The sequence below is a fragment of the Caretta caretta genome, chromosome 6, assembly GCF_965140235.1.
Source record: "Caretta caretta isolate rCarCar2 chromosome 6, rCarCar1.hap1, whole genome shotgun sequence".
NCBI lineage: Eukaryota > Metazoa > Chordata > Testudines > Cheloniidae > Caretta > Caretta caretta.
Window position 1 is genome coordinate 110,109,697 of NC_134211.1, and position 25,807 is coordinate 110,135,503.

Here is a 25,807-nt window from a genome sequence, read left to right on the forward strand (position 1 = left end):
AGGACAGGAGAAAGACATCAGAGATAGTGCCCCTCCCCAGGACCCCCTGGAGCAGAACTGGGGGCATCGCCGGTTCTGCCGTGTCGCCAATAGGTCCACCTGGGGAGTTCCCCACTTTCGGAAGAGCCAGTGGGCCACTTCCAGGTGGAGGGACCACTCGTGTTGCAAGGAAAAGTCCCTGCTCAAGTGATCCGCCCTCTCCTTCCGGGCGCCCAGTAGGTGGAAGGCTTTCAGGTGGATGTCGTGGGCTATACAGAAGTCCCACAGCCTGAGGGCTTTGTGGCAGAGGATCAGGACCCACCTTGCTTGTCGATATAGAACATCGAGGCCATGTTGTCCGTAAGGACCCTGACTACCTTGCCCTCCAGGTGCGAGTGGAAGGCCATGCATGCCAGCCACACCATCCTGAGCTCCATGACATTTATATGTAGGGTCAGGTGGTAAGCCAACCACAGGCCTTGGGTCTGAAAGTTCCCCACATGGGACCCTCCAACCCAGGTCCGATGCATCGGACACCAGCTCCAACGACAGGGCGCTGTCCCTGAACGGGACCCCTTGGAGCATGTTGTTTGGGGCGGACCACCACGATAGGGAGGTGATCACAGAGTCCGGCAAGGTGAGGACCTTGTTCATCCTGTCCATGGCCTGGGAGAACTTAGAGGCCAACCAGAGCTGGAGGGGCCTCCTCCTGAGTCTGGCATGACGGTCCACATATGTGCATGCCAACATGTGACCCAAGAGTTGCAGGCAAACCCTGGCTGTTGTCACCAGGAATCTTGTGACCGAGTTGATGAGACCTTTCAGGATCTCAAATCTGTCTGGCGGGAGAGAGGCCCTGGCAGACACTGCATCCAGGAGCACCCCGATAAACTCTATGCATTGGACCGGGACTAACATGGACTTGGTGTTGTTTACCAAAAGGCCCAGGGCGGTGCACATGGACAGGAGGAGTGCCACGTGATCCCTCCCCTGCAACCAGGAGGTGCCCTTGACAATCCAATCGTCCAGATAGGGAAATATCTGGAACCCCCCACCGTCTGAGGTAGGCTGCTACCACCAACATGCATTTTGTAAACACCCAGGGGGTAGTGGACAGACCAAACGGGAGGACAGTGAATTGGTAATGATTCTGTCCCACCGCGAAACAGAGGAAGCACCTATGCCCCTCGAATATGTGAATGTGGAAGTACGCGTCCTGTAGATCAAGGGCAGCATGCCAGTCCCCGGGATCCAAGGAGGGGATGATGGAGGCCAGGGAGACCATGCGGAACTTCAGTTTCACCATGTACTGGTTCAGACCTCGCAGGTCCAGGATGGGCCTGAGCCCCCCTTTGACCTTCGGGATAAGGAAATAACGGGAGTAATACCCCTTGCCCATGAACTCCTCGAGCACCACCTCTATCGCTCCTAGTCCTAGCAGCCGCCCAACCTCCTGCTTGAGCAGAGCTTTGTGCGAGGGGTCCCCCAAGAGGGACAGGGGTAGGGGGTGGTTGGGCGGGCAGGAAGTAAACTGGAGGGTGTAACCCCAGGAGATGGTGTTGAGGACCCATGGGTCCAAGGTTAGCCGCCACCATTCCAGGAGGAAAGCACACAACCGGTTGGAAAAGGGTAGTTTTATTGGATCCCGGGTGAGGACTGGCAGGGTGCCCCCAAGTGTCCCGTCAAAAACACCTTTTCCCCACTTGCTTGCACTTGGAGGATCCAGGCTGGGGGTCAGGGTGTCTCTTATATTCCTGCTGCTTCTTATAGGCGGCCTCATACTTCGGGAGGGTGGCCTGGGCAGGGAGTCTGCTGAGGCTTGAACTTAGGTTTTGCCGGAGCCGGGACATAGAGGCCCAGAGTCTGGAGGGTCTTGTGGGAGTCTTTCATGCCATGCATTCTTGTATCTGTTTCCTCCACAAACAGAGCTTTCCCGTCAAACAGGAGATCCTGCATGGAAGACTGTGCCTTGCTGGACAGCCCAGAGAGCAGGAGCCATGGCGCCGTCTCATGGACACTGCGGAGGCCATGGATCGTGCAGCCATATCCGCAGCATCTGAAGCTGCCTGCAGGGATGCCCTAGCGGCCGCTGCCCCTTCCTCCACTAGCACCTTGAATTCCTTCCTATCGTGCTCCTGGAGGGAGTCCTCAAACTTGGGCAGGGAGTCCCGCAGATTGAATTCATACCGGCCCAGGAGAGCCTGATGGTTTGCCACTCGTAACTGGAAGCTCGAAGACGAATATATTTTCCTTCCAAAAGAGTCCAGTCTCCGAGAGTCTTTGTTCTTTGCGGTCAGGGGCTGGCTGACCCTGCTGTTCCCTGTGGTTGACTGACTCGATCACCAGGGAGTTGAGCACCGGGTGGGTATACAAGTACTCATGTCCTTTAGTGGGTACAAAGTACTTGTGTTCCGCCTTTTTAGAGATGGGGACCAACGAGGCCGGTGTTTGCCACAGAGCATTTGAAATCTTAGCCACCCCTTCATGGAGAGGCAAGGCCACCCTACCCGGTGCTGATGGGGACAACACATTAAACAGGGAGTCTGAAGGCTCCTCCATCTCCTCTGCTTGGAGGTGGAGGCTTGCTGCCACCGTCTTTAAAAGTTCTTGGTGGGCCCTGAAGTCCTTCTGCGGGGCAGAGGGGGGTGGGGTGAGGAGGCCGATGCGGTGCTCTGGGTGTCATCCGGCACTGGAGGGTCCACCACCTGGTCAGACTCTGGGCACAGTGCTGAGGACGCACGTCCCACCGACTCCTTTCTCAGGGGTCTGGAGAGGGAGGCCAATGGTGATTCCGAAACTCTGGCCATTGAGCGAGCTCCCCTCAGGGGCTGTGCCGGAGGCCACGGTGCCCACTGGTACCATTGGGCCATCCACAATCCTCGGTGTCGCTGCACCTGCTGTGGCACTGGCGGTGCCGGCTGTTCGGGTTGGCTGGCCTGGCCCATCGGAGGATGGCTACGAATGGAGACTGGGCTGGCATAAGATGTGCTGCTGTCTCTGGACCGGAAGGAGCAGTGGTGCCGGGATCTACGATGGCCACAGGACCACGATCTCGACGTGGAGGATCAGTACCGATGGTAACAACCGCTCCGCGAACCGCCTCAACGGGCGGACCCGCGACGGCGAGACAACAGCAATCGACGCCCGGGGCTGCGATGTCTTGGCGGAGACTTGGAGCGGGAGTTGAAGCGGGAATAGCAGCGACGACCGTGCCGTGACCAACTCCGAGATGAGGATCGTTGGCCACACCCGCTGTGGCCCCGTCGATATTCACTCCTTGAGGACAAGCGGTGCCGAGAGTCCCGTCTGGATGGAACCCAGCCAGATAGGTTGGTCGGCGTCAAGGGTGATCTACATGGACTCTTCCCAAGTAGTCGCTGGGCGGTGAATGGCGTCAGGAACATTCCCTCGACCAAGACCAGTACCGGGCCAGAGGCGACTGCGGAGATCCCAGCGGCGGCTTGCCTCTGGAGCGTGGGGCTGACATTGGTGGCGCTCCAGGCACTGGCATGGACATAACGTCCCAGGCCGTCTGGAGGGCTTCAGGTGCAGATGGCATCCGGACATCTGGAGAGGCCTGTTCTGAAGGGGCCGGGCTACTCCACTCAACGTGAGTCAGAGGCCTGGGGCCCGGTGGGGATCAAGGACTGCCCGACATGGGCCTAGCCTCTGTCCCAGACTTCCCTCGGTGCCACTGTGAAGAGGGAGTCTTCCTGGCCCTCTTTGGCGTGCCCCCTGGATGGGAAGCGATGCTGACTGGTCGATGGCACTGGAGGGTCGCCGCATACCGATGCCGCGGTGCTGGGTACCGGTTTGGAGCGGCGTGCTGGAGTCGGGGTCAGTGCCGACTCCATCAGGACGGCTCGGAGCCTAATGTCCCTTTCTTTTTTGGTCCGAAGCTTAAATGACTTACAAATCTTTCACCTTTCACTGATATGGGTTTCTCCCAAACAGCGCAAACAGTTTGCGGGCGGGTCACTTCTTGGCATAGAAAGCCTACAAGAACCACACGATATAAACCCCAGGGCACGGGGCATGCCCCAGCCCAGGCTCACTGACTAAACTGCTAACTAACTACAGGTACTAACACTGAACGAACGAACAGTTCTGGGGACGAGCTACAGCAAAGCTCGAGCAGAGCAGTTCCGACGCACCTTCACTGGCGGCAAGAAGGAACTGAGGGTCGGGGGAGCATGGAGCTCCCCTTATACTGCGCCAGGCAGGCGCCACTGCAGGGGTCGCAGGGGGTGCTCCCCCCTTCACTCCCCCCACGGGTACTGCTAGGGGAAAAACTTCCGGCACCAGTGCACATGACGAGCACACACACCTATTGTGGAATACACATGAGCAATCACTAGAAGAAGAACAGATAGTTAAAATACTTGGAAAGAAAACCTTCCCTGTAACAGAGGAAGGGTTTCTTTTGTTTCGTTTTTGTTTGTTTGAAACAGCTGTTATACAGCATATTTAGAGTATGTTCCTAATATGGAAGAGTAGCTTGGTAAGGAACTTGAAATCTGTTTAAGGCTTTTTATAAACTACAAGTAAAAAGGGTGGGGTGGGGGGGAAATCATGTCATGAAATATACATGTACACTGCTCTTTTATACTCTAAAGTGCTTTAGAATAGTTCGCCCTCTGAATATCTTGTCAGGTAGAACAACAGCAGCTAGTTTTGGAAGAGAATCTTGCGCAAGGAATGACTAGTACTGTTCAGAGAAGAGTTACTACAAAACATTCTCATCTCCCTCCAGTCCGCCCACACCCATCTCTCTCTCTTCCCCATCACCAAAACAATAAAGCACAATTGGGGCACCTTATGACGAAGTAGTGTGCCTCTCTGTCTCATCTTCATGCCACCGTTGGTGCTAAGGACACTGAATGCTTCCTTGATGCAGTTATGTCTGTTCCACATTTGATCAGCCATGGTTCAGAGGGGAGGATTTTTCACTGGGATTTCTTAATACTTAATTTAAAAAATGTAAATATTTAAAAAATATATATAAACCACAAGGCAGTTTTATAATATATCATAAGTTCAACAAACAGCCAACAGCCTCTCCTTGCATGAGAGTTTGTGTTTGGTTTGGCTGCCACCAAACTAACTTAGCATTGTCTGTCCCAAACTGTCCATGCCACAATAATGAGAGGTCATTGAGAGAATGCAATACACACTGACATTCACTATCAATATATAACCCCATAAGAGTGTTGTAGACAATAGACTCCTGTCATATGGTAAGAGTATCACCTTTTGTAACCCTGAACCACATCATGTGACAATGGCCAAGATATAGAAGATCAGTTTCTCCTTAGTACCCCTATATATCACAACTTTATCGTATGAGTTGAGAAGGGGGATATATGTGATAGCCATTCCCCTATGACTCTTCTAGATAAAAGTTTAAACAATTGGGGTTTTTTTTAACATCAGAATATTTAAACAAGGCTGCTAAATAATCAAATTGCAGAAATGTACAAACTACTTGAAGTTTCATGTCACTTGGTTTCTCTACAGGTCCTTCAGTATTAGGCCATCCCTGGTTTAAGAAAGTATGTCCATCAGAAATATGCACAAGAACATCTGTAATTATGTATTTGCCACAAGATCTCTGTAAACATTTCTATGTGACAATTAAAGACCTCCAAATGCAGTTAGAAGCCAATATAAAGGAACATGTCTCAATTCAGTTTAAGTGCGCTGAAAAGCTCTGTGACAGTGTTGCCAAACGAAAAAGCAACAGTCATGGTTTACTTTTATGTAGTATTGATATAGTACCCATCACCATGATATCTGAATGCTTATTGTACTGAACATTTTTTAACACTTCTTGCATCTTTCCCTGGCCAGATTTTTGGGTGTTCTGCATGAAGAAAGGAAGGTTTCAATAGCATCTCACATCCACTTAGGCAACAACACCTAGCTACAAAATACACAGTGACAAAGGGAAACTAATTTCTAGCTTTTCATCTTATCTCCATGGTAAACAGCTCAAGTATAAGAATAAATACTGCTGTCACTTTTAAGAGAGTAAGACTTTACTTGAGCCAGTCATTTATACCCATTCTCCCAAATGCTAGCAATCAATTGAATGTTGAAAAGCTGTTTACAGCTGTATGCTGTAAATTACATAATTCCAGTATGCATTTTAGTTATGACCTGTCCAGCCCCAATAGTAAATGTATATAAAATATTTTCCAAAAGAGAGGCTCTCCGTCTATAAATAGTGCAACTGCTCACCAGTGCTTTTTATAGTTTTCTAGGTCCATTATACATGTTAATGCTATGAATATCACTCTCCCTTAGTTACCTTAGAGAACATGGTATATATATAGGTACTTTTATGGTCCACATTACCATAGAGTTTGTGTATTTCCCAAAATAGCATATAGAAAAAACAGCTAGATTCATTTATAGGTCTGGGAGTTGTTTTTTGTTTGTTTGTTTATGTTTTGTGTGCAGGAACAGGTGTATTGTGTGTCTTTGTCAAAAGTAAAAATAATGCAGACAGAAGTCCAGGAGCAAAGTGGGAGCTATCCAGTTATTGCACTGAATACAGCACATATGATTACCTGCCTTGTGGGCAGGTGGTGTATGCGTGCATTTGATGCAAGCAACTCATGGCCCTTAGAGAGACAGTATAGACTCTTGAGGCCAGAGTTGCTGAACTGGAGGAGCTAAAGGAAACAGAGAGGTATATAAAGGAGACTTTCAGGGACACAATAGAGCAGTCCCACCCCCCAGTCTGCCAGCCTCTGTGTTGTTAAGGAGTATGAAAGTCTCAGGGTAGAAGAACATCAAGCTGGAGCAGAGGGACACAACCCCATAGTTGGGACCCTCCTTCCAGATGATGTCGTGTTCTGGTCACCTCAAAAAAGATATATGAGAATTGGAAAAGGTGCAGAGGAGGGCAACAAAAATTATTAGGGGTACGGAAGAGCTGCCATATGAGGAGAGATTAAAAAGACTGGGGCTGTTCATCTTAGAAAGAGACAACTAAGGGAGGCTATGACAGAGGTCTATAAAATCATGAATGATATGGAGAGTGTTATTTACCCCTTCGTGTAACACAAGAAGGAGGGGACATCCGATTAAATTAACAGGCCTCCGGTTTAAAACAAACAAAAGGAAGTACTTCTTCACCTAATGCACAGTCAACCTGTAGAACTTGTTGCCAGGAGATGTTGTGAAGGCCAAAATTCTATCTGGATTCAAAAAAGAATTAGATAAATTAATGGAGGGTAGGAACATCAATGGCTATTAGTCAAGCTAGTTAGGGATGCAACCTCATGTTCCGGGTGTCCCTAAACCTCCAACTGCCAGAAGCTGGGATTGGGTGACAGATGGATCACTCGAATTTGCCCTATTCTGTTCATGCCCTCTGAAGCATCTGGCACTGGACACTGTCAGAGACAGAATATTGGGCTAGGTGGATCATTGTTATGACCCAGTATGGCCTTTCTTATGTATCTGGGAAGAACTTAAGAAGGGAAAGTGAAGTTCAATAAATTAGTTTGGCATCTAGTTCTGAAAGTGGTGCTCTGTAGTAATTCTTATCTTTTGCAGGAGTACATTCCATAGTCTACGTTCAGCTACTGTGAAGGTTTTAATCTGCACTCATGGGCCACCACCTACTGCTCAACATTTTTACTATTCCAAGGGAACATAGCTGGTTTCTTCCCCTCTTCTCATGCTTCACATCTGAACCAGCTTTCATGGAGGTAAAGGCATAAGTCATCAGTTCACCAGTAAAGAAAACTAGAAATAGATGTCTTCAGCATTTTCCAATTCACTGTTGTGAGTTTTAAATCTCAACACACTAGAGGATACATTTTAGGAGTATTTTTTGAGAGAGAGAGAGAGAGAGAGAGAGAGAGTCAATGATTTTAAAAGATTTTACCATGTATTCATGTGTTAGTCTCGCTACAAAGTCTGGATTTTTAGTGGACTCCATTAGATCACAAGAGTATAATACACAGGAGGGGGAAAAGGAGTTTTGTTAGAGAAGCCCTCCTAACAAATTAAATATCCAAACACTGTAATTCCTTTAATGCCAGCCTAACACGTTCATCTTCCACTTACTTTAAGCCTTTTATTAATGACGTATTTAAAAGGTTTGATTTCCAGAGCTAAAAAGCAGAGAACATCCTCAAATCCCACACACTTTTATTCTCCAGAAATGAGATGATAATATCACCTCCCCGTCCTTTTACCTGTGCCACTTCTCTCTTCCTGAGCCTAAAACACCCCATGCAACTGATGCCTGGGAGAGCTCACTACTCACTACATCCCCAGAGGTGGGGCTGTTACATCCCTATTGCAGACATTGCATCCCAGCACCATCCATAGCTGCCCACCCCAAAACTGTGGTACCAGTGCCACTATCACCCAGCCCCACCTGATCCCTGAAACTTGTATCCTATCTACCATGGCCTCAAAGAGTTCCTGCTTTATTGGTACAGTTTCTCTACCTGCCAGCCTGCTCCACTCCACGGTTTCTTATCTCTTCCCTCAGCCCCTTCCCCTCACCCCTCTTCCCTCGTTTCAGAAGGCAATTAGCAAAACAGGCATAATGTTTGATTTCAAGAGATATGTCATGACAATTCACAGATGCTCTGAGTCTCTTGTTCTGATGGCATTTTATCTGGCTTCTTAGCTTACTGTTTTTTATAAGTTAAAAAATAGTTTCAGCTTCTGTGTTATAATAAGCCTTGTGAATACGCTTCATCCAATTTTTGTAAATGACCACTTCAGTCAATGAGAGAATTTGGAGAAATTATCTAAGAAACGGTCTGAAATAAATCAAGCATTCAAATACCTTCATTTTAAACATTTGAGCATCACCAAGACGGAAACGTTTGCATGCATAATCCTACCTTTCAATCATTATTTCCATCCAAATTCCCAAAACTGCTAGTTAATGCAGATGCACACAGGATCTTTTTGCTGTATAAACTATCTTCTTAGTCATCAAAAGCCAAAGTCATCTGTTTTGATGTCAGATTTATTACTGTGGCAATAGACTGTGATGTCACAGATGATACTGTGACATCACTGTTTGTACAAATAGGATATCTTGACTGTGAAGGGAAGAAGATTTTGATATATTCAGCTACAGAACACCTTAAGCAGTGTCAGTGATCTAATTAAACCTACATACAGGATATTCAAATATAAGATTAAAATTCTGTGTTTAATTGTTAGGCAAAAATTAGTGAGATTAAATCTCTTGGATTAACATAACTGTTCATACAGTCTTCAAACAGCAAAAAAAAAAATAGTTATCTTTTCCGTAACTGGTGTTCTTCGAGATGTGTTGCTCATGTCTATTCCACAATAGGTGTGCATGCTCACCACGTGCACCGGTGTCAGAAGTTTTTCCCCTAGCAGTACCCGCAGAGGAGTGCCCCTAGCGACCCCTGGAGTGATGCCTCCATGGTGCGGTATAAGGGGTGCTGCGCGCTCCCCACTCCCTCCGTTCCTTCTTGCCAGACAACTCCAACAGAGGGGAAGGAGGGCGCCCTCCAGATCCCTGGAGACATCCTGCTCGGTACCATGCTCCTTGACGACGAACGCAGGTGGTGGGGCACGGGATCTGGATGCAACTGTGTGGCCCACACCCATGTCGTCTCAGCACCTTGAGGGGTGGGACAACATGTGGCTGCCGGGGGCACGCATGGTTGTGATACCACCGAGTGGGAGTCCCTAGAGTGAGTGCCCTGGACTTGGTGGTAGGCCCCCGGTGTCCAGAAGGGCCATTGCGCGGGCCCCTGCCACTGCGCCTGCTGTGCCGTGAATAGTGGGACTCTGCCTCCGAGTCCAATGATGTGGGCCTGGAGCGGTGGGTCTGGAGCAGTGGGTATCAAAGGCAGGGGAAGGCTCAGCCTACCCAAAGTGCCTGTGTGTCCCCACCCACACTCCACCCCCAGACCCCCTCCTGCTTCCTGCCGCGGCTCTTCTATTGTTCGGGACATGGCTGCCTGGACACAGTGGTCACCCTTCCTGTGTCCTTGAGTGCTTCCACTGGTGGCTCAACCTGCAGGTGTGCGAGGGAGTCCCCTTCGACAAACCCCAGCCCTCTCTGTTTCTGGTAACGGATGCGTCAGTGATGGGATGGGGCGGTCACCTGGAAGAACTACAGCCGCAAGGCCTCTGGTCGCAGGTCAAGCTCTCACTCCACATCAACATCAAGGAGTTGAGGGCAGTCCGATGAGCATGCCAAACCTTCCAAGCCCAATTGCAAGGGAAGTGTGTGGGGGTCATGACAGACAACGCAGCTGTGCTGTTTTACATAAACAAGCAGGGTGGGGCTCATTCCTCTCCCCTATGTTGGAAAGCCCTCAAGCTGTGGGACCCCAAAGCCCACTCTATTCACTTGGAAACATCTTACCTCTCAGGTTGCCAGAACAAGCTGACGGACTACCTCAGCAGTTCCTTCCACAACCATGAGTGGTCCATCCACCCGGACATGATACACAGGGTTTTCCAGAGGTGGGGAGTTCCCCAGATCGACCTGTTTGCCACACGCAACAGAAAATGCCCATGATTCTGCTCCTTCCGGAATCACAGTCCAGGCTCGCTTGCAGACGTGTTTCTTCATTCCTGGACGGACCATCTGTTGTATGCATTCCCACCGTTCCCACTTGTCCACAAGGTTCTGCTCAAGAGCTGCAGACACAAGGCAGCGGTCATACTGGTGGCACTGGTGTGGCCTCATCAGCCCTGGTACATCGCGCTCCTGGAGCTGTTGGTGGACACCCCAATTGAATTGCCCCTGGTCCCGGACCTGATCACCCAAGACCACAGTCACCTTCACCACCCTGACCTCCAGTCCCTTCACCTCACGGCTTGGAAGTTTCATGGCTAAACCCCATAGAACTCATGTGCTCTGAGCCTGTATGGGTGGTCATTCCAAACCCACCTGTCTTCCCCTCTCTCAGAGGAGCTGGCAAGAAGGAACTGAAGAGCTGCAGGGTCAGCAGGATCCTATATTCACTGCCATGGAGGTGCCACTCCATGAGGCTCCACAGCCAACCAGATAGGTGCTGCTAGGGGAAAAACCTTCCGACAACCGTGCACACAGTGCATGCACACCTAATTGGAATGGACATGAGCAACACATCTTGAAGAACAACAGTTACGAGAAGGGGAGTAACCATTTTTTTCCAATGACAGTCACAGGCGGAAAGAAGGAACTGAGGCGGGTAGCAGGGCAGCAGGCCCCCTATATAGTGCCATTAGGGCGTGACTCCTGGGGGCACCAGTGCTGACCCAACAGCTATCACTGTGGGAAAAACTTTCGGGCAGCAGTGCAGGCACACCTACATTGGAATGGACATGAGCAAGCACTTGAAGAACAGACAGAACCTTGCAGCCAGACTTCCCCAAAGAGCTGAGAATGGCCATGGCTGCATAAGGTTCTGGAAAGGGGCACATCATGGGAGAGAGTTCTCTGTAGGAAAGGTCTCTGAAACCCCTCTCCAAGAAACTAAGCTCGTAGGAATTTGGAGATATATACCTAACTTGGTCACGTATCTCCATGATTGTCCTTTGATTTTTCCACCTATTCTGCCAAATTCTACTGACATTTGCTTGTCCATCCCCTAACTCAACCTTTTCAAAGAGCATATATGGTACTTCAGGGCTGAATTCAATCGACTCAAGCAGGCAGAAAAAATAGCTATGGGCTTTCTACTCTGTGAAGTAGACGGACTGGCTCAGTTCCACCCTGTATTGCTCTCCCTTGGGAGAAGGGGGCAGAGTTGAAGATAGACAAACCTAATCTTAGCTGCGCCCACTTCCCTTTTTCCAGTGGATGGGGGCAAACTGTTGGTGTAGAATGCTCTTGGATTTCACATTCCTTCACTAATTTTGACTTTACATAGATCATGTTGTGCTCTACCTTCAAAAGTTACAATTCTAAAGAATACATTAAATTGATATTGCAAGTACTTGGACTAATTTATGCAGGTTTTCACAGATTATTTCTCCCAGTGCCTGTGCTAACGACCTGGATTAGGTCATCTGTAGGAACTGAACCCAGAGTTTTATGAAATTTTTATACATGGTCTAGACTCCAGCAAGTGACAACTAGCCCTACTGTTTACATGGGTTACAAATGAAACAATCAAAACTCCAACTTCTAAATTGTTGGATGCTAGCAAATCAAGTCTCTCATTTCAGGAATATTGATTGAAGCACTAGGCTGTTCAGTGCCCATAGCCCTGGAGACAGTGGAACATCATGCACATGCCACAGAGGAACCAATTTAGCATGTAGCTCTCCCCTGGGTGTTGTAGACTACAGGTAAAGTAGTTCCTATCAAAGATGGTGACTGGCATACATTGGGGTTACATCAGTGACCATTCTGAAGTTTTTTCCCCCCCAGCAATTTCCAAGTTTTGGGAGATTAAGTAAAGGAAAGAGATTCCAAAGGTCTATGGCTTTCCTAGGAGCAGAGGAAGAAGCTTCTATGAGCACAGTTGCAAGATTGGAGCCAGGGATACAGGATATTTAGCCACAATGGAGGTTCTAAAACTTCAACCTGATCCTGAGGCCTAGGTGTGTGATCTAATCTTTTCCAGACTAATACTGTGACTGCATTATGAAGGGTCCAGTAAGATCTCTGGCCTGAACTCCTCCCCATAGCACAGCAAGAGACTGGGATTGTACAGAACCCCTCCTGTAGTTTCAGGCAGGGGACATACCTTTTGGTCTTCTACTTGTGCTTTTTGGTGGTCATGCTAGGAGAAAGGAGAAAAATTGTTGCTTAGGCTGTGTGTAGTTGCAAGGTATCAGCACTGAACCTTTTCAGATAAAAGCTCATTTCTCTAAGTTAACTACAGCTGATAAGAAATTTAACACAACTGTTATGTCCACACAACAGGTTAAGTGGTCCATTTACGTTCCTTCATTAGTATATTCACACTTAGGGAGTCAGTTTGTCAGAGCCTTAGCCACTTATCTGACACCTTTAGACTACATCTAGATGCCTCTGAAGGCTCCCCCACCCTCTCAAAAATCCACTTGTGTCTTTTGCTCTTATATTGTACCCTCTTCAGGGCCAGGAATATATTTCTGGTTTTAAAACATTGTTAGGTTGCCAGCCCTTGAGGGATTTCTGTGAGACCACTTAAGGAACTTTAGCTACTTATTCATAGGACGCTCACGTTGTCCGATATTACCTTTCTGATCTGTCAGCTAAAAGCAGCCCCTATTCAGGAGGCAACTGCAGTTGGCATCTGCCACTGCTATTGTTCACCTCTCAGCTACTGTAAGTTTGTTAATTTTAAAAAAGAATCTACCCTTGACAAAGAAAAAGCCACTTAAGGGAAGAATTTGTTTCCCCAGACAACAGTGTAGTTAAGCACAGATGACTTCCTTGAAGCAGCAGCTCCAAGATTTCAGCTTTTTCATTATACTAGACACTTAAATGTTGATGTTTAGCATGAAGCTGAGCAGCTGCTTTAGGTAAGGGAATCCTTCCTAGTGCATGATTGACATCAGACACTTTAAGAAAGCCAACAAGGCCTGTTCCCATGGATGAGACATTGACTCCCACAATTTAACTGTTTTAAGTCCAAGCTTAAATAAAGTTGTGTGGCAGCTGAAGTTTTCAGAGTAACTGTGGTCCATACCCACTCAGAGATGCACTAGTGGTATATCTTGAGTCTGTGAAGCCATGTTGGTTGGAATGTTGTCATGACTTTTCCCTTGCAGCTTCTAGGCTGTAGAGGGAGGGGGAGGAGGAAAGGGATCTGGGTACCAATTACCTCAACTGGAGAGTTGAAGTTAGGACTTGGAAGAGGGGAAGGTGGGGAGTGGACCATGCATAGGACACCACTAAATCATGCAGATAAGTCACTTGTTTCCAGACCATCAATCAGTATGACTGCCACACCTGTTAGTGAAATAACTTGCATTCCCTCACAAATAAGATTCATTCATAAACACTTTTATTCTTAGTCAGCTTTAAGGTTGAACTGTACATGCAGAGTTGCATAAATCACAAGATTTACAGTGGATTCTATTCTATGGTAGAGTGCAATCCAAAATCCTTTTACAGTATAAAAAGACAGATTTTAACATCAAGACTTTGAAACATAGGAGTATGGGGGTTAAAGCTTCCCCAAATATTTCAGCTCTTCTAGATACCTAGTTACTAGGTACTGTATGCCAGACATGTTTAGTGAGTGAGGAGCTGTATAACAGATTACAACTTTTAAACATCCAGATAGCATAACATTAAATTACTTTTCCCATATTTCTGGCAATAAAGAGTAAGCCAAAACCCCTGCCATCTGCAACCAGCTCTTACAGACAAAATAATTACTCCCTTGCCTGTCTAGGGTGTTACAGTGTTAATGCACCAAGAAAAAAAAAAAACATTCCCTTCATGGCATTTCTATCTCACATTAGCTAAAAAAAGCAATGTAACAAAAATAAGGTATAACAATCTTTGAAAATAAATATAAAGAGGGAATGCAGATAGTGTCAATTGTTTTGGCAGGTAACATTCATAATATACAAAATATAACTTATTCAAATTAGCCAAGGACATCCTCAATTTTCTGTAAGCTTGCTGGCTATTTTAGTCCACTTCCTCCATACGTGAAGTGTCATCATCTCCTTCAAGTGGTGGCATCTCCTCAGCAACCGCTGGGCTAGTTTCTTCCGTAGCAGCATCATCTTCATCAATGCCTGTACAAAAAGCACAAGTGTACAATTAAGACCATCCAGAAAGAGATTAATCTCTAATACTACAGTTCACGACAAACAATTCTATGTCCTTCATAATCATAGGCAAGACTGATTACTCAACTGCACCCTCAATTATTTGGGCACGAAAAAATGTTGATCTGCAGCCATTAAATTCCTCCCAAGAATAGTATGTACACATGAACTAGGATTATAAATTCAATAGTTTTACTTACCAAGACCAAGTTTGATCATTCTATAAATACGGTTAGCATGTGTCTGGGGATCCTCCAAACTGAAACCAGAGGACAGGAGTGCGGTTTCATACAACAAAATAACCAGATCCTTCACTGACTTGTCATTCTTGTCAGCCTCTGCTTTCTGCCTTAGTGTTTCAATGATGGAATGATCAGGATTTATCTCAAGGTGTTTCTTTGCTGCCATGTAACCCATTGTGGAGTTGTCTCTCAGTGCTTGGGCCTTCATTATCCTCTCCATATTGGCAGTCCAGCCATACGTACTTGTTACAATGCAACATGGGGAGGTCACCAAACGATTGGAGACCACAACCTGTTGAGTGGAAACATTAATTACCACAAAGTTGGTGGGTTCTGTAGGGTTTAAGATACTACAGGTATGCTGAACTGCAGCAATTGTTTAGAGTACCTGCATAAGCTAAGTGATAAAATACAGCAGGACCCATGACGCAGTCAACATCTGTAGATCCACATCATAAAGTGAAATTTGAAGATACTTTAATTTAAAGTCCAATGGACCATCTACTAACTGACTAATCTTGTTTCACTCTGATTAGAAACCAAAGCATCTCCCACCACCTGATAGACTCAAATTGATTATAAAGACTAGATGTTCCAACCCTATTTTTTTTTGGTGGGTGAGAGAAAGTCGGTACAGTTGTAACTATAGACTATATGCTAGTTACTACTGTTGGATAAAAAAAATTTAGTAGTTGAGTCATGCCTTAATCTTTTTTGCATCTAAAGGGATAAGGGGCACACAGATTGCCTGATTATTATATAGTTTATTTAAAAAACCTAGCTAGTAATTTTAGGATGAGACATGGAGTATTAAATACTTTTTGCCAAGCAACACTAAGTAGAACAGTTTTACACATTCCTCATTCTTCGCTTTGCCTTAAAAACACACACACTTAACCCTGAGAAGCGTTCCATATAAGACAGGAATGATAAACTAGCAATACTTGTGGTGCTAGAGCTCTTAAGTGCTGACTAAAGGCTGTCTCGTTAACACTTAGGACCATTCCTCACAATAGCCTGTAAGAGCTTACTAATCAGAAGAGTGACGCCTACAAAGAGTGAGAGGTTCATCATACCTTTTCCACTTTCTTTTCAAGGATGTCCTTCATGATTTTGCAGAGGTTTTCAAACTTTGCCTTCTTTTCCTCCTGTTTCTTTTTCTCCTCTTCATCCTCTGGAAGCTCCAAACCCTCCTTTGTTACAGAAACTAAGGTCTTGCCTTCAAATTCCTTTAACTGCTGCACACAGTACTCATCAATAGGTTCAATCATGTAAATTACCTCCAGACCATGTTTGCGAAGGCGTTCCACAAAAGCAGAATTTGCTACCTGATCTTTGGTTTCACCTGAAAGAAGAATTCCACTTTTTAATTTAAGCCACAACTACTGACTACAGTAGATGAGTATAGAAACTGTCCCTTCTCTAGGTATTTGAGATTCTCATATAAGTAAGCTTGAGTTGTCCCAGAAGAGCAATGGAGCAGCAAACGGCCAGGTTGTTCTGTACAGATGACTGGAAATTGAAGACTGGCTAAAATGCTAACCTTCTTTTGGTGCTTGTGGAAAGGGGCCTTGCAATTTCAGCCTAAGGTGCCCAAAGTAATTTGTGAAGTGCACTACTGAGCCACCCTGAGGCCATCTGTCTGAGGGACTGCTTACAAAATTGGAGTCTCCCTTCCAATGTGTCAGATACAAGCCTGAAAGGACACTGGGCTTTCCTATTTGTCCTCTGCAAAGAGGCTGGCACCTGCTCCCTCAACAGGTTCAGCCTTATCCTTGAGCAGCTCTGAACCTAGTCATGAAATCCAGAAGCTTGAAGCCGTTTGCCTAAGGCCACTTGGATTTTGACGCTAAGCCACACATGCCCCTTTATAGAAGGGTCTTAAAAGCTGGGCGTTTATCAGGATGAAAGATAAGCTATACCGGTCCCTTAATCATGGAGGCCTAGCAATCCATGGTTGAAGGACAGCAGTTGCAGATTGGTAATACCTACTCCAGAAGAGATCACAGCTCATGAATTTAGCATGTTGTACTTTTAATACATCTCTAATTTCTCAGACAGACATTCTCAAACACTAGGTGAAGTACCACAGGAATCCTAAGAAGCCAATTTAAGTGTGTTGAGTTGAAGTTTGAGACTATTGCACCAAGAACTTCTACTTCAGCACCTGAAATTGTTGTAGTTCTCTCCCCCAAAAAGGAAGTAAATTCAAAAGATAAGGAATGGCAAAAATATGGAGACTGCTTCTGTTATTTCAGAGGCTCCCTAGTAGTCACTGACATTCCTGACTGGAATGTTTGCAAGGTATAAACTGGGGCCATACAAATGCCAACAGAAACCTTGTTTGTGTCCAGCACTGCTTCTCTCAAGACAGCTACTTAATTCTTGAACATTAGACTGGGAACAAAGACCCACAGAGGTCAACTCCATGAGTACGGAAAATACACAAACATGACATTTAGAACATGGATACTTGTCACCGATTCCATCAGGTGCTCAGAAGAGAAATATTCACCATGTAGCTTGCCTCCTTGTGCATTTCCCAACATGCATGGATATTGTTGTGTGGAGTTCACCTGCGTATGACTACTAAGGGATTAAATGGAATAACCTTGCTTCAGAGAGGCTTTAAAAAAAAGGACCTCTAAAAAGGTAGCTCTAAGTTAAAGAAAGACTCACTTGTGAAAGGTTATACATGTTTTTGTATTGCTGGCCCACTTGTTCAATTATAGACTAATCCCAACATGCAGTGTTCATGTGGTGACATCATATGGTATGATAGCCTATGGAGCAAGAACTGCCAGTCCACAACAAGACTATTTAAAAAACAGATAGGACAAGTAGTTGGAAAGCATCTACCTATGACACAAGTTCTGGTGCCTGCCTGAGTCATTAGATAGCAAGCAAAGGTCCAGTACATTTGGAAGCTTTTAAACACCAAAGCTGAAAGTAGTTGCAATTGACTTACCTGTAATGTAATATATGTGTTTCTGGTTTTCCTTCATCCGAGTACAATAGTCTTTCAAAGAGACCATCTCATCACCAGATGCAGAAGTGTAGTACCTCAACAATTCTGAGAGTTTCTTTCGGTTTTGGGAATCTTCATGTATGCCAAGCTGGAAAAAAAAAGCTAAATATAAAATCTCACCTTTTCAAACTACATGCTCATACTGTGCAAGTGCCAATAATAAAAGCAGATAATATAAATCCTTGATAGAAGCCACCATGCAAACAGACCAAGTTCTTGCTAAAATACTAAAAGGTCACCGACCTTAATATTTTTAGAGAACTGCTCATAAAATTTCTTGTAGTTCTCCTTGTCTTCTGCTAATTCAGTGAAGAGTTCCAAGCATTTCTTGACCAAGTTCTTTCTTATAACTTTCAGAATCTTGCTCTGCTGCAGCATTTCACGGGAAATATTTAGAGGCAGATCTTCAGAGTCCACCACTCCCCGCATGAAGTCTGTAAGAAAGTGTGTGTCAAATATTGCAAACTAAGAGAAAGCTTTACAATGAGATTAATAATCTTAATAACTTAGATGTATTACAAATACATAGTAAAAGGTTTTTGGGGTTTTTTCCTTTTTTTCCATTTTATTTTATTTTATTTTAGGAGGCTTGCGTTTTTGAATAGAGCAGGGGTAAGCAAACTTTTTGGTCCAAGGGCCACAGCGGGGTTGCGAAACAGTATGCAGTTCCAGGTACGGAAGGATGTGCCTCTGCAAAACTTCCTACCCCCCTCAGAACTGCCAACCCATCCAACCACACCCCCCCCCCCGATCCCTGACCCCTATCCACACACCTGCCCCAGCTCCCCCGACCCATCCACCCCCTCTTTGTCCCCTGACCGCCCCCACCCGGGACCCCCCAGGACCCCCCCCATCCAACCCCCTGCTCCCTCTTGTCCCCCTCCTGGGACCCTCCCCAATCCAACACCCCCTGCTCCCACCCCCCCAAACCTCTGCCCCATCTAACTGCCCCCCCGAGACCTCCTGCCTCCCCCTGCCACTCAGAGTGGCAGACAGGCTTATTGGAAAGCCTGGGAGGTGTGTGGGCACAGCCACACTGCCCACGCAGTGGCACAGCTGCAGGAGAGTGGGGGCAGCGGGGTAGGGACCAGGGGCCAGCCTCCCTGGCCAGGAGCTCAGGGACCAGGCAAGACAGTCCCGCGGGCCACAGTTTGCCCACCTCTGCTAAAGGGAGTTCCTTTTCTCCAAAAGGAAACTTTAAAGAATCAGATAATCAACCCTCTTCATTGTTCTGTCTTACGCTTCCACATTCACATCTTAAAGAAAAAGCCAAATCACATTTTAGTCACTATTTATGGACTCACAAAAGGTGTTTCTATTTTTTCCACCAATGTACATGACAGGTGATCAGAGGAATGTTACTTTTCAAACAAGGGCCTACTTACTCAGATATTCAGGGATTAGCTCCTCACAGTTATCCATGATGAAGACTCTGCGTACATACAATTTAATGTTATTCTTTTTCTTTCTGTTCTCAAACAAGTCAAAGGGTGCACGTCTTGGGACAAATAGAAGCGCTCTGAATTCCAGCTGCCCTTCCACAGAAAAGTGCTGCAAGAAAGTAAGCCAAGGTTTAAGAATCTTTAAAGTTAGCTTGATACATTTTACAGTGTTTGGAAGACATTCATGGCCACTTCACTTAGCTGGGGCTATGACGTCTAAGAGACATTTTTGACATCTTCACTAATAAAATGGCATTGCTTTCTTAATCAAGGTTGTCAATCAACAGCATAGCAAGAGTCAGAAGCTGTTCTCCTAGTCTCCACCAGCATGCAGGTCTTAGTGGAAGGCATGTTCAACTACTGTAGAATTTGAACTCTACAGGAGGTTCCCCATTCTCTTTAGGCAGGGCTCCTATGGTGCCATAAGAACCTACCATCCATTATATTTAGTCTGTTTTGCATGTATTCACCTTGATTGTCAAAGACGATTCCTAACTGTAGAGAAACTTTACCGATCAGAGCCTGAGAAATGCTGCTGCCTACATTAGGTTTAAGAACTTAACTTGGTTTTACAAGGCCTATGCTTTCTAGTTTGTTTCAGATGTGCACAAATCAAGTGATATAAAAAAAACTCTGAATATCCTCAAGTTAGAAAATTGCTGTAGCACTCCGTGTAACAGCAGTTTTAGTAGGCATATAGTGAAACTTTCATCACCCTCAACCAAGCAGAGAGATCTCTTCAAGTACTTAGATATCTTTTTATTAACACCCAAAGCACACAACTGAAGTAGGATCTACTGGGCTTTCAGCCATTTCGATTTCAGATATGAGTCCTACTTACTTTCACTGCTAAGTGGTCTTCCCAATCATTGGTCAGGCTTTTGTAGAATTCTCCATATTCCTCATTGGTGATATCATCTGGATTCCGTGTCCAGATTGGCTTGGTTTTGTTGAGCTCCTCTTGGTCAATGTATTTCTCCTTAATCTTCTTTTTCTTCTTCTTGTCCCCATCTTTCTTTTCTTCCTCCTCATCAGAGCCAACATCCTCAATCTCTGGTTTGTCTTCTGTCTTTTCTTCTTTTTCCTCTTTCTCTTCTTCTTTTTCCTCTGCCTCATCATCACTTACTTCCTTATCCCGTTCTTTTTCCACCTAAAAAGATTAGGAATTTAAGTGGAAGATTGACTTCATAGCATGTTATACGAGTTAGAGGCCCTGATAATAAACTTTTCATGCATGCCCATGTCCTCAACTGTTTTGGGCTGGATACCCTATATATACTGCAAACACCAAGTTCTCTCCCCTTGATCATCCTAATCTCTAATTAAAGATTTAATGTAAAAATGTGATAAAATTGTCTGTTTTTTTAACTACAGTATTGCACTTGGTTTTCTGTTACCTAGCATCCCAGTGTTTAAGCATAGAGAAGAAATCAAAAAGTAGTAGTGCTGCACAATCCTGAATAGCTAGACATGGTTAGCACTGGGAAAAAACCAAACAAGTTTATCTGGTGAAAGCCTTGTTAAAAAAAGACAGACGGAGAAGTATTTATTAAGTCATTCTAAGACACTTTAAGGATGCTCTGTAAGGAGGGCCTCTGATTTTTAGTTTCAACTGATGAACAGCAACAACACACCTCTGATAAAGCCAGATTTCATTCTTCTTGTATCCAATAAAGACCAGAAAAACATCAGAACTGGTTACTTGTATCAAAGGGGCTGTCTACACACAGCACTAATACAGACTACATGGGTGTAATTTCTAAAGCACACTAATGTGTTGCATATTAATTGTTCCATGTAAACCCTGCTGGTGCACACTAAAGGTTTGAAACAGTACTATGTTAGAGTGCAGTAGGGAACAACACTACAAAGAAATTACTTTGTTACAGTATAGACCAAGAGAAAGTCCTGAAAAAAATCTTAGTCTTTGGACATCTACACAGAACTCAGAAATTGCTAAAATAAACCCCAAAACAAAGTTAAACTCCGAACAGAAGACTTCTGCATATGAAGCTAAAGTTTACTGAAACCATTAGGTTTAACCGTATATCTTTAATGATGTACTGTGTTATGCCACTCACTGCCCATCATGTTTTAGGTTATACATCTTTTACTCTATTCTGTGACTCCATGTATGAAGAGGACCAGGTCTGACAGCACTGTTGATTCCCAGGAGTCCCCAACAGCAAGTAAGGAAAAAGCAAGAGATTCTTAGACAAATGTTATACATAATACACACACTAGTATATTAAGGATTTTTAATCTTGTCTATCACTTTAGAATAAAATTTTTATACTGTTGAGATACTATGGCTAAACCTTCTATTGTACCACTAAACATTATAATGTGGTCATTTTGAAGTGATTAAATTTTACTAGTTTAATTTACTGTTAGCATTCCAACCTGAACACTTACAAAGAGTGTAATTGGATAACCAATGAACTGAGAGTGCTTCTTCACAATTTCCTTGATTCGTCTTTCCTCCAAGTACTCTGTCTGGTCTTCCTTAAGATGCAAAATAACCTTTGTACCCCGGCCCAGAGGTTCCCCTAGAATAAAGATTTAAGAGTTTTACTGCAAGCACCAATAATTGTGTTTGGCAAGGTGCTAGTTTAACTAGTCGGGTTTTTACATCTTGATCAGAAGTAAGATTCTAATTAAACACCTTATGCTTAAGATTATCCACATTATGTCCCTAATTTATTTGGGGACAGAGCTTTCCTGTACATCCACATCTACATAGTAATTTTATACTTACTTCCTTGTGTCAGGCAGGTCACCTGCACTCATGCTTTTACAATAATGTATTAGCCCTCCTTTAAAACCACATGATCTTTAATATAAGATATGCATCCTAACTACAATCCCCGCAGCATACAAACAAATCACAGCTCCCTTTGTAGTTGAGCTATCCTCTGAAATAAAAGTTTCTAATCTGAACTGCTACCTCACATTCTTATCCTTTTTACAAGAGAAATGCAGGACCACTGCTGCACTATTATTGTAACTTACTTACAACTGTGAATTAATTTTTCAGCAGAGGTTAAGAAACACTACCCTGAGGAGCAGTTGCTTTAACTGCAGTTTCGTTTTACATGATACCATATGCTACTGCTATGCTACTGCTTTTCCATCTTCAAAACCGTTCCATAATACGGGGAAACACATTAATGAGGGGCTGCTTCAGAGCTATCTGTGCAACAGAATGTTAGCACTTACCATTATCAAGTCTTACAGTGAATGATCCTCCAGCAGAAGACTCCCAAGCATACTGCTCATCATCATTGTGCTTGGTGATCACTGTTACTTTCTCAGCAACCAAGTAGGCAGAGTAGAAGCCAACACCAAACTGACCAATCATAGAAATATCAGCACCTGCTTGCAATGCCTCCATGAAGGCTTTGGTGCCAGATTTGGCAATAGTACCCAGGTTGTTAACCAGATCAGCTTTAGTCATCCCTATGCCAGTATCCACAATGGTAAGGGTGCGATCATGCTTGTTGGGAAGAATGTTAATTTTCAGATCTTTTCCAGAATCTAGTTTGCTTGGATCAGTCAAACTCTCATATCTGATTTTATCCAAAGCCTACAAAACAAGAAGCAATTATCAGATCCCTCAACGCACTACTTGCATTTAGGTAACAATGTCACTTAATTATTTCCATTACTTACATCTGATGAATTAGAAATCAGCTCTCTCAGGAAGATCTCCTTGTTGGAATAGAAAGTGTTGATGATCAGAGACATCAACTGAGCTATTTCAGCCTGGAAGGCAAAGGTCTCCACCTCCTCCTCCATTGGTTGGTCTTGAGTTTGCACAGCTTCTGGCATCTGTAGAAATAAGTGAAATTGTAGCTCTGTAAGACAGCTCTGTAGAAAGGCTCTTAAAACGAGCACATAGTATTCATCTGTTTTATGTTCAACCACTAGAACTTCTTTTAACAAGTACCACCACTTTGGGATAGAAGGGTTACTGAGAACATGGATAACATTTTAAATATATCAGACTGAATAAGAGAATCCCAGTTGGTATTCTCTTCTGGCGGGAACGCTCCAACTCTTATAGCCCTTATCTGGAAAGACCTGGCAGTGATGGATGAGCACAACTCTCTGCTCCTCAGGAGAACAAAGTTTTAAGTAACTCAGCAGCAATTTGCAAGATTGCCTACCATGCATTTTTAAGGAGTCAGGCCAATGTTGTGAATCTTTCAGGATTCTTCATCCTCAGAGTTGCAGGAGCCATTTAGAAAGGGAGAAGTGAAACTGTGTTGAATACCTGAATTGACTTCTAGATGTTCTGCCTTGTTTGTCTAAATATATACACTTTTACACAAGTCAAAAAATCTAAATGAGTTTCCAGAGCATCTAGGGACTGTCAATTCCCTCCAATCAAGGACTGAATACACAAAGTTAACATTACATACTAACCTAACTTCAGGGGCAACTGCTGGAAAGGCAGCGCACGCCATACTAACCAGCATTTAAGTTTGACCTTATACAACATTTGGGACTAGAAAGTAACTTGCAAAACATACCGACACATATACCCTTCTAATGGCAGAAAGAAGAACTCACAATCTGGTTATTGTTTCCAGCAGCCACCTAATTTTTTTTTTTTGGCTGAGTGATCAGTCACAAATTGTGAGCTCTCCCCTCAAGGCTGTAGGGCAGATAACTCATACAACCCAAAAGTATGTATGTGCAACCGCACTGACTGTTTTACAGACAAAATGGCATTCTCTTGCTCATATCCCTCACCCAGGCAATGGTGCTATACATTAGTTGCAATGAGAGCACAATTTGTTATAATCCACTGGTTACTTCCTAGTTGCAAAAGAGCAGGTTTTGCAGTCTGGGGAAGCCCAGTGCCACAGTCACATCCCTGTTTTACCGGCTACAGTACCGGCTTGAACCGAATCCCCCTAAAGCTCAGAGGGAGACCTTACTAGCAATTTGAAAGGCTTTAGAGCAACAGCCGTGTTAGTCTGTATTCGCAAAAAGAAAAGGAGTACTTGTGGCACCTTAGAGACTAACCAATTTATTTGAGCATAAGCTTGAGCTGTAGCTCACGAAAGCTTATGCTCAAATAAATTGGTTAGTCTCCAAGGTGCCACAAGTACTCCTTTTCTTCTTACTAGCAATGTGCTTCTCCAGAGCCATAGCGCGGTAAGAAGCACCACGGAACCGGGTCAAGTTCAGATTCCAGCCTCCCCCACGGGGAGTACTGTACGTTGTATCGTTTACAGCGGGTAGAGCTGGAAACCAGGGAGGTATCAGCGCCGCACTCTCTCCACACATGGGGTCACAGCGCCCCCTACAGGCTCCGGCCGGGAACAGATTCTAGAAACTGCCAGAGCCTTCCCCCCACCCCCAGCGCCTTCCCCACCCACTCGCCGCAAGAGCGAGTCCCTTGCGCCCTCCCCTCCGCAGCCGGTCCCCGCCTCTCTGCTCAGCTAGACACCCGCATCCACACGAGCTACCCCGACAGCCCCTTCTCCACCCCCCCCTCCCCGCGCGGCCAGTCTCCATCACCCCCCTGCCGCACGTGAGGCAGCCTCGTCCCCGAGCCCATCACCGCCCGCCGGCCCTTGCACCGCCAGAGCCGGTCCGCTCCCCGAGCCTGCTCCGGCCCCTCCGCGTGTGAAGCCAGAGCCGGTCTCCGCCGCGTCTTTCCGTTCCCAGCAATTCCCCAGAACAAACGCGAATCCCCGCAGCAGCCGCCTAGGGGTCACTTCCCGCAAGGCCAGACACCGCTCTGCGGGTGGCTCTTTCAGCAGGGGCTGCCTGCGCCCCTCACACCGCCCTGCAAGCGCGCCGCCGGTCCCCTCTCCCGCGAGCAGGGCTACCGGTCTCCGCTCCGCGAAAGGACCTCCGCCATCAGCCCAAGTCACCCGCCTCCCCCGAGCCGGGGACGGGACCGCTGAGAGGTCCATCCTCTGATAGATCCTCCCGTCACCGCTGCCCCCGCGTCTCACCTTAGCGGCGACAGCTGTAACTGCTTCTCTCCGTTAACCGCTTCTCTCCGTTAACCGCACTTCTCTCTCCGCACTAACAGCACTGATATTCGCCGCCTCCCGCCCGCCTTTTATACCGCCGGCACCGCCTCCTTCCAGAACCATCGGGAACCTTCACTGACAGGCACGGGGGTGGTGACTCCAACCCTCATCACGGGAGGGGAAGGGCCGAGAGGGGGAAGCCGCTGGGGAACAAATACGCATGCGCCAGGACGAAATGCCTCGGTTTACGCACGCGTCGTCTGTCAGCTAGCTGAGAATACTGCGCATGCGCCTTCCGAAGCCCCTTTCGCACGCGCGCTGCCTTTCCAGCAGTCGCCTCTGACGGCGGCGGTGGGAAATGCGCTTGCGCGAGATCAACTGTCATCG

The 25,807-nt window shown here is 45.8% G+C and overlaps 1 protein-coding gene across 1 annotated transcript; it reads right to left on the minus strand.

Moving 5' to 3' along the window:
• Positions 1-13,917: 13,917 nt before the first annotated feature.
• Positions 13,918-25,551, minus strand: HSP90AA1 (heat shock protein 90 alpha family class A member 1). Its single transcript, XM_048852185.1, has 11 exons — positions 25,400-25,551; positions 23,097-23,255; positions 22,644-23,010; positions 21,840-21,973; positions 20,266-20,574; positions 19,368-19,533; positions 18,226-18,416; positions 17,923-18,070; positions 16,031-16,299; positions 14,913-15,246; positions 13,918-14,679 (listed from the first exon to the last, which is right to left on the minus strand). Exons 2-11 carry the CDS (start codon positions 23,253-23,255, stop codon positions 14,570-14,572), a joined length of 2,187 nt encoding a protein of 728 aa, XP_048708142.1. The 5' UTR covers positions 25,400-25,551; the 3' UTR covers positions 13,918-14,569.
• Positions 25,552-25,807: the final 256 nt, after the last annotated feature.

What these genes read in the sequence shown, in the direction of transcription:
- HSP90AA1 (XM_048852185.1), bottom strand. Translation starts at nt 23,255, where the DNA reads ATGCCAGAAGCTGTGCAAACTCAAGACCAACCAATGGAGGAGGAGGTG. An exon ending in ACACATATATTACATTACAG is followed by an intron (nt 16,300 to 17,922) that starts GTAAGTCAATTG and finishes TTCTTCTTTCAG; the next exon opens with GTGAAACCAAAGATCAGGTA. An exon ending in AATGATCAAACTTGGTCTTG is followed by an intron (nt 14,680 to 14,912) that starts GTAAGTAAAACT and finishes CTTTTTGTACAG; the next exon opens with GCATTGATGAAGATGATGCT.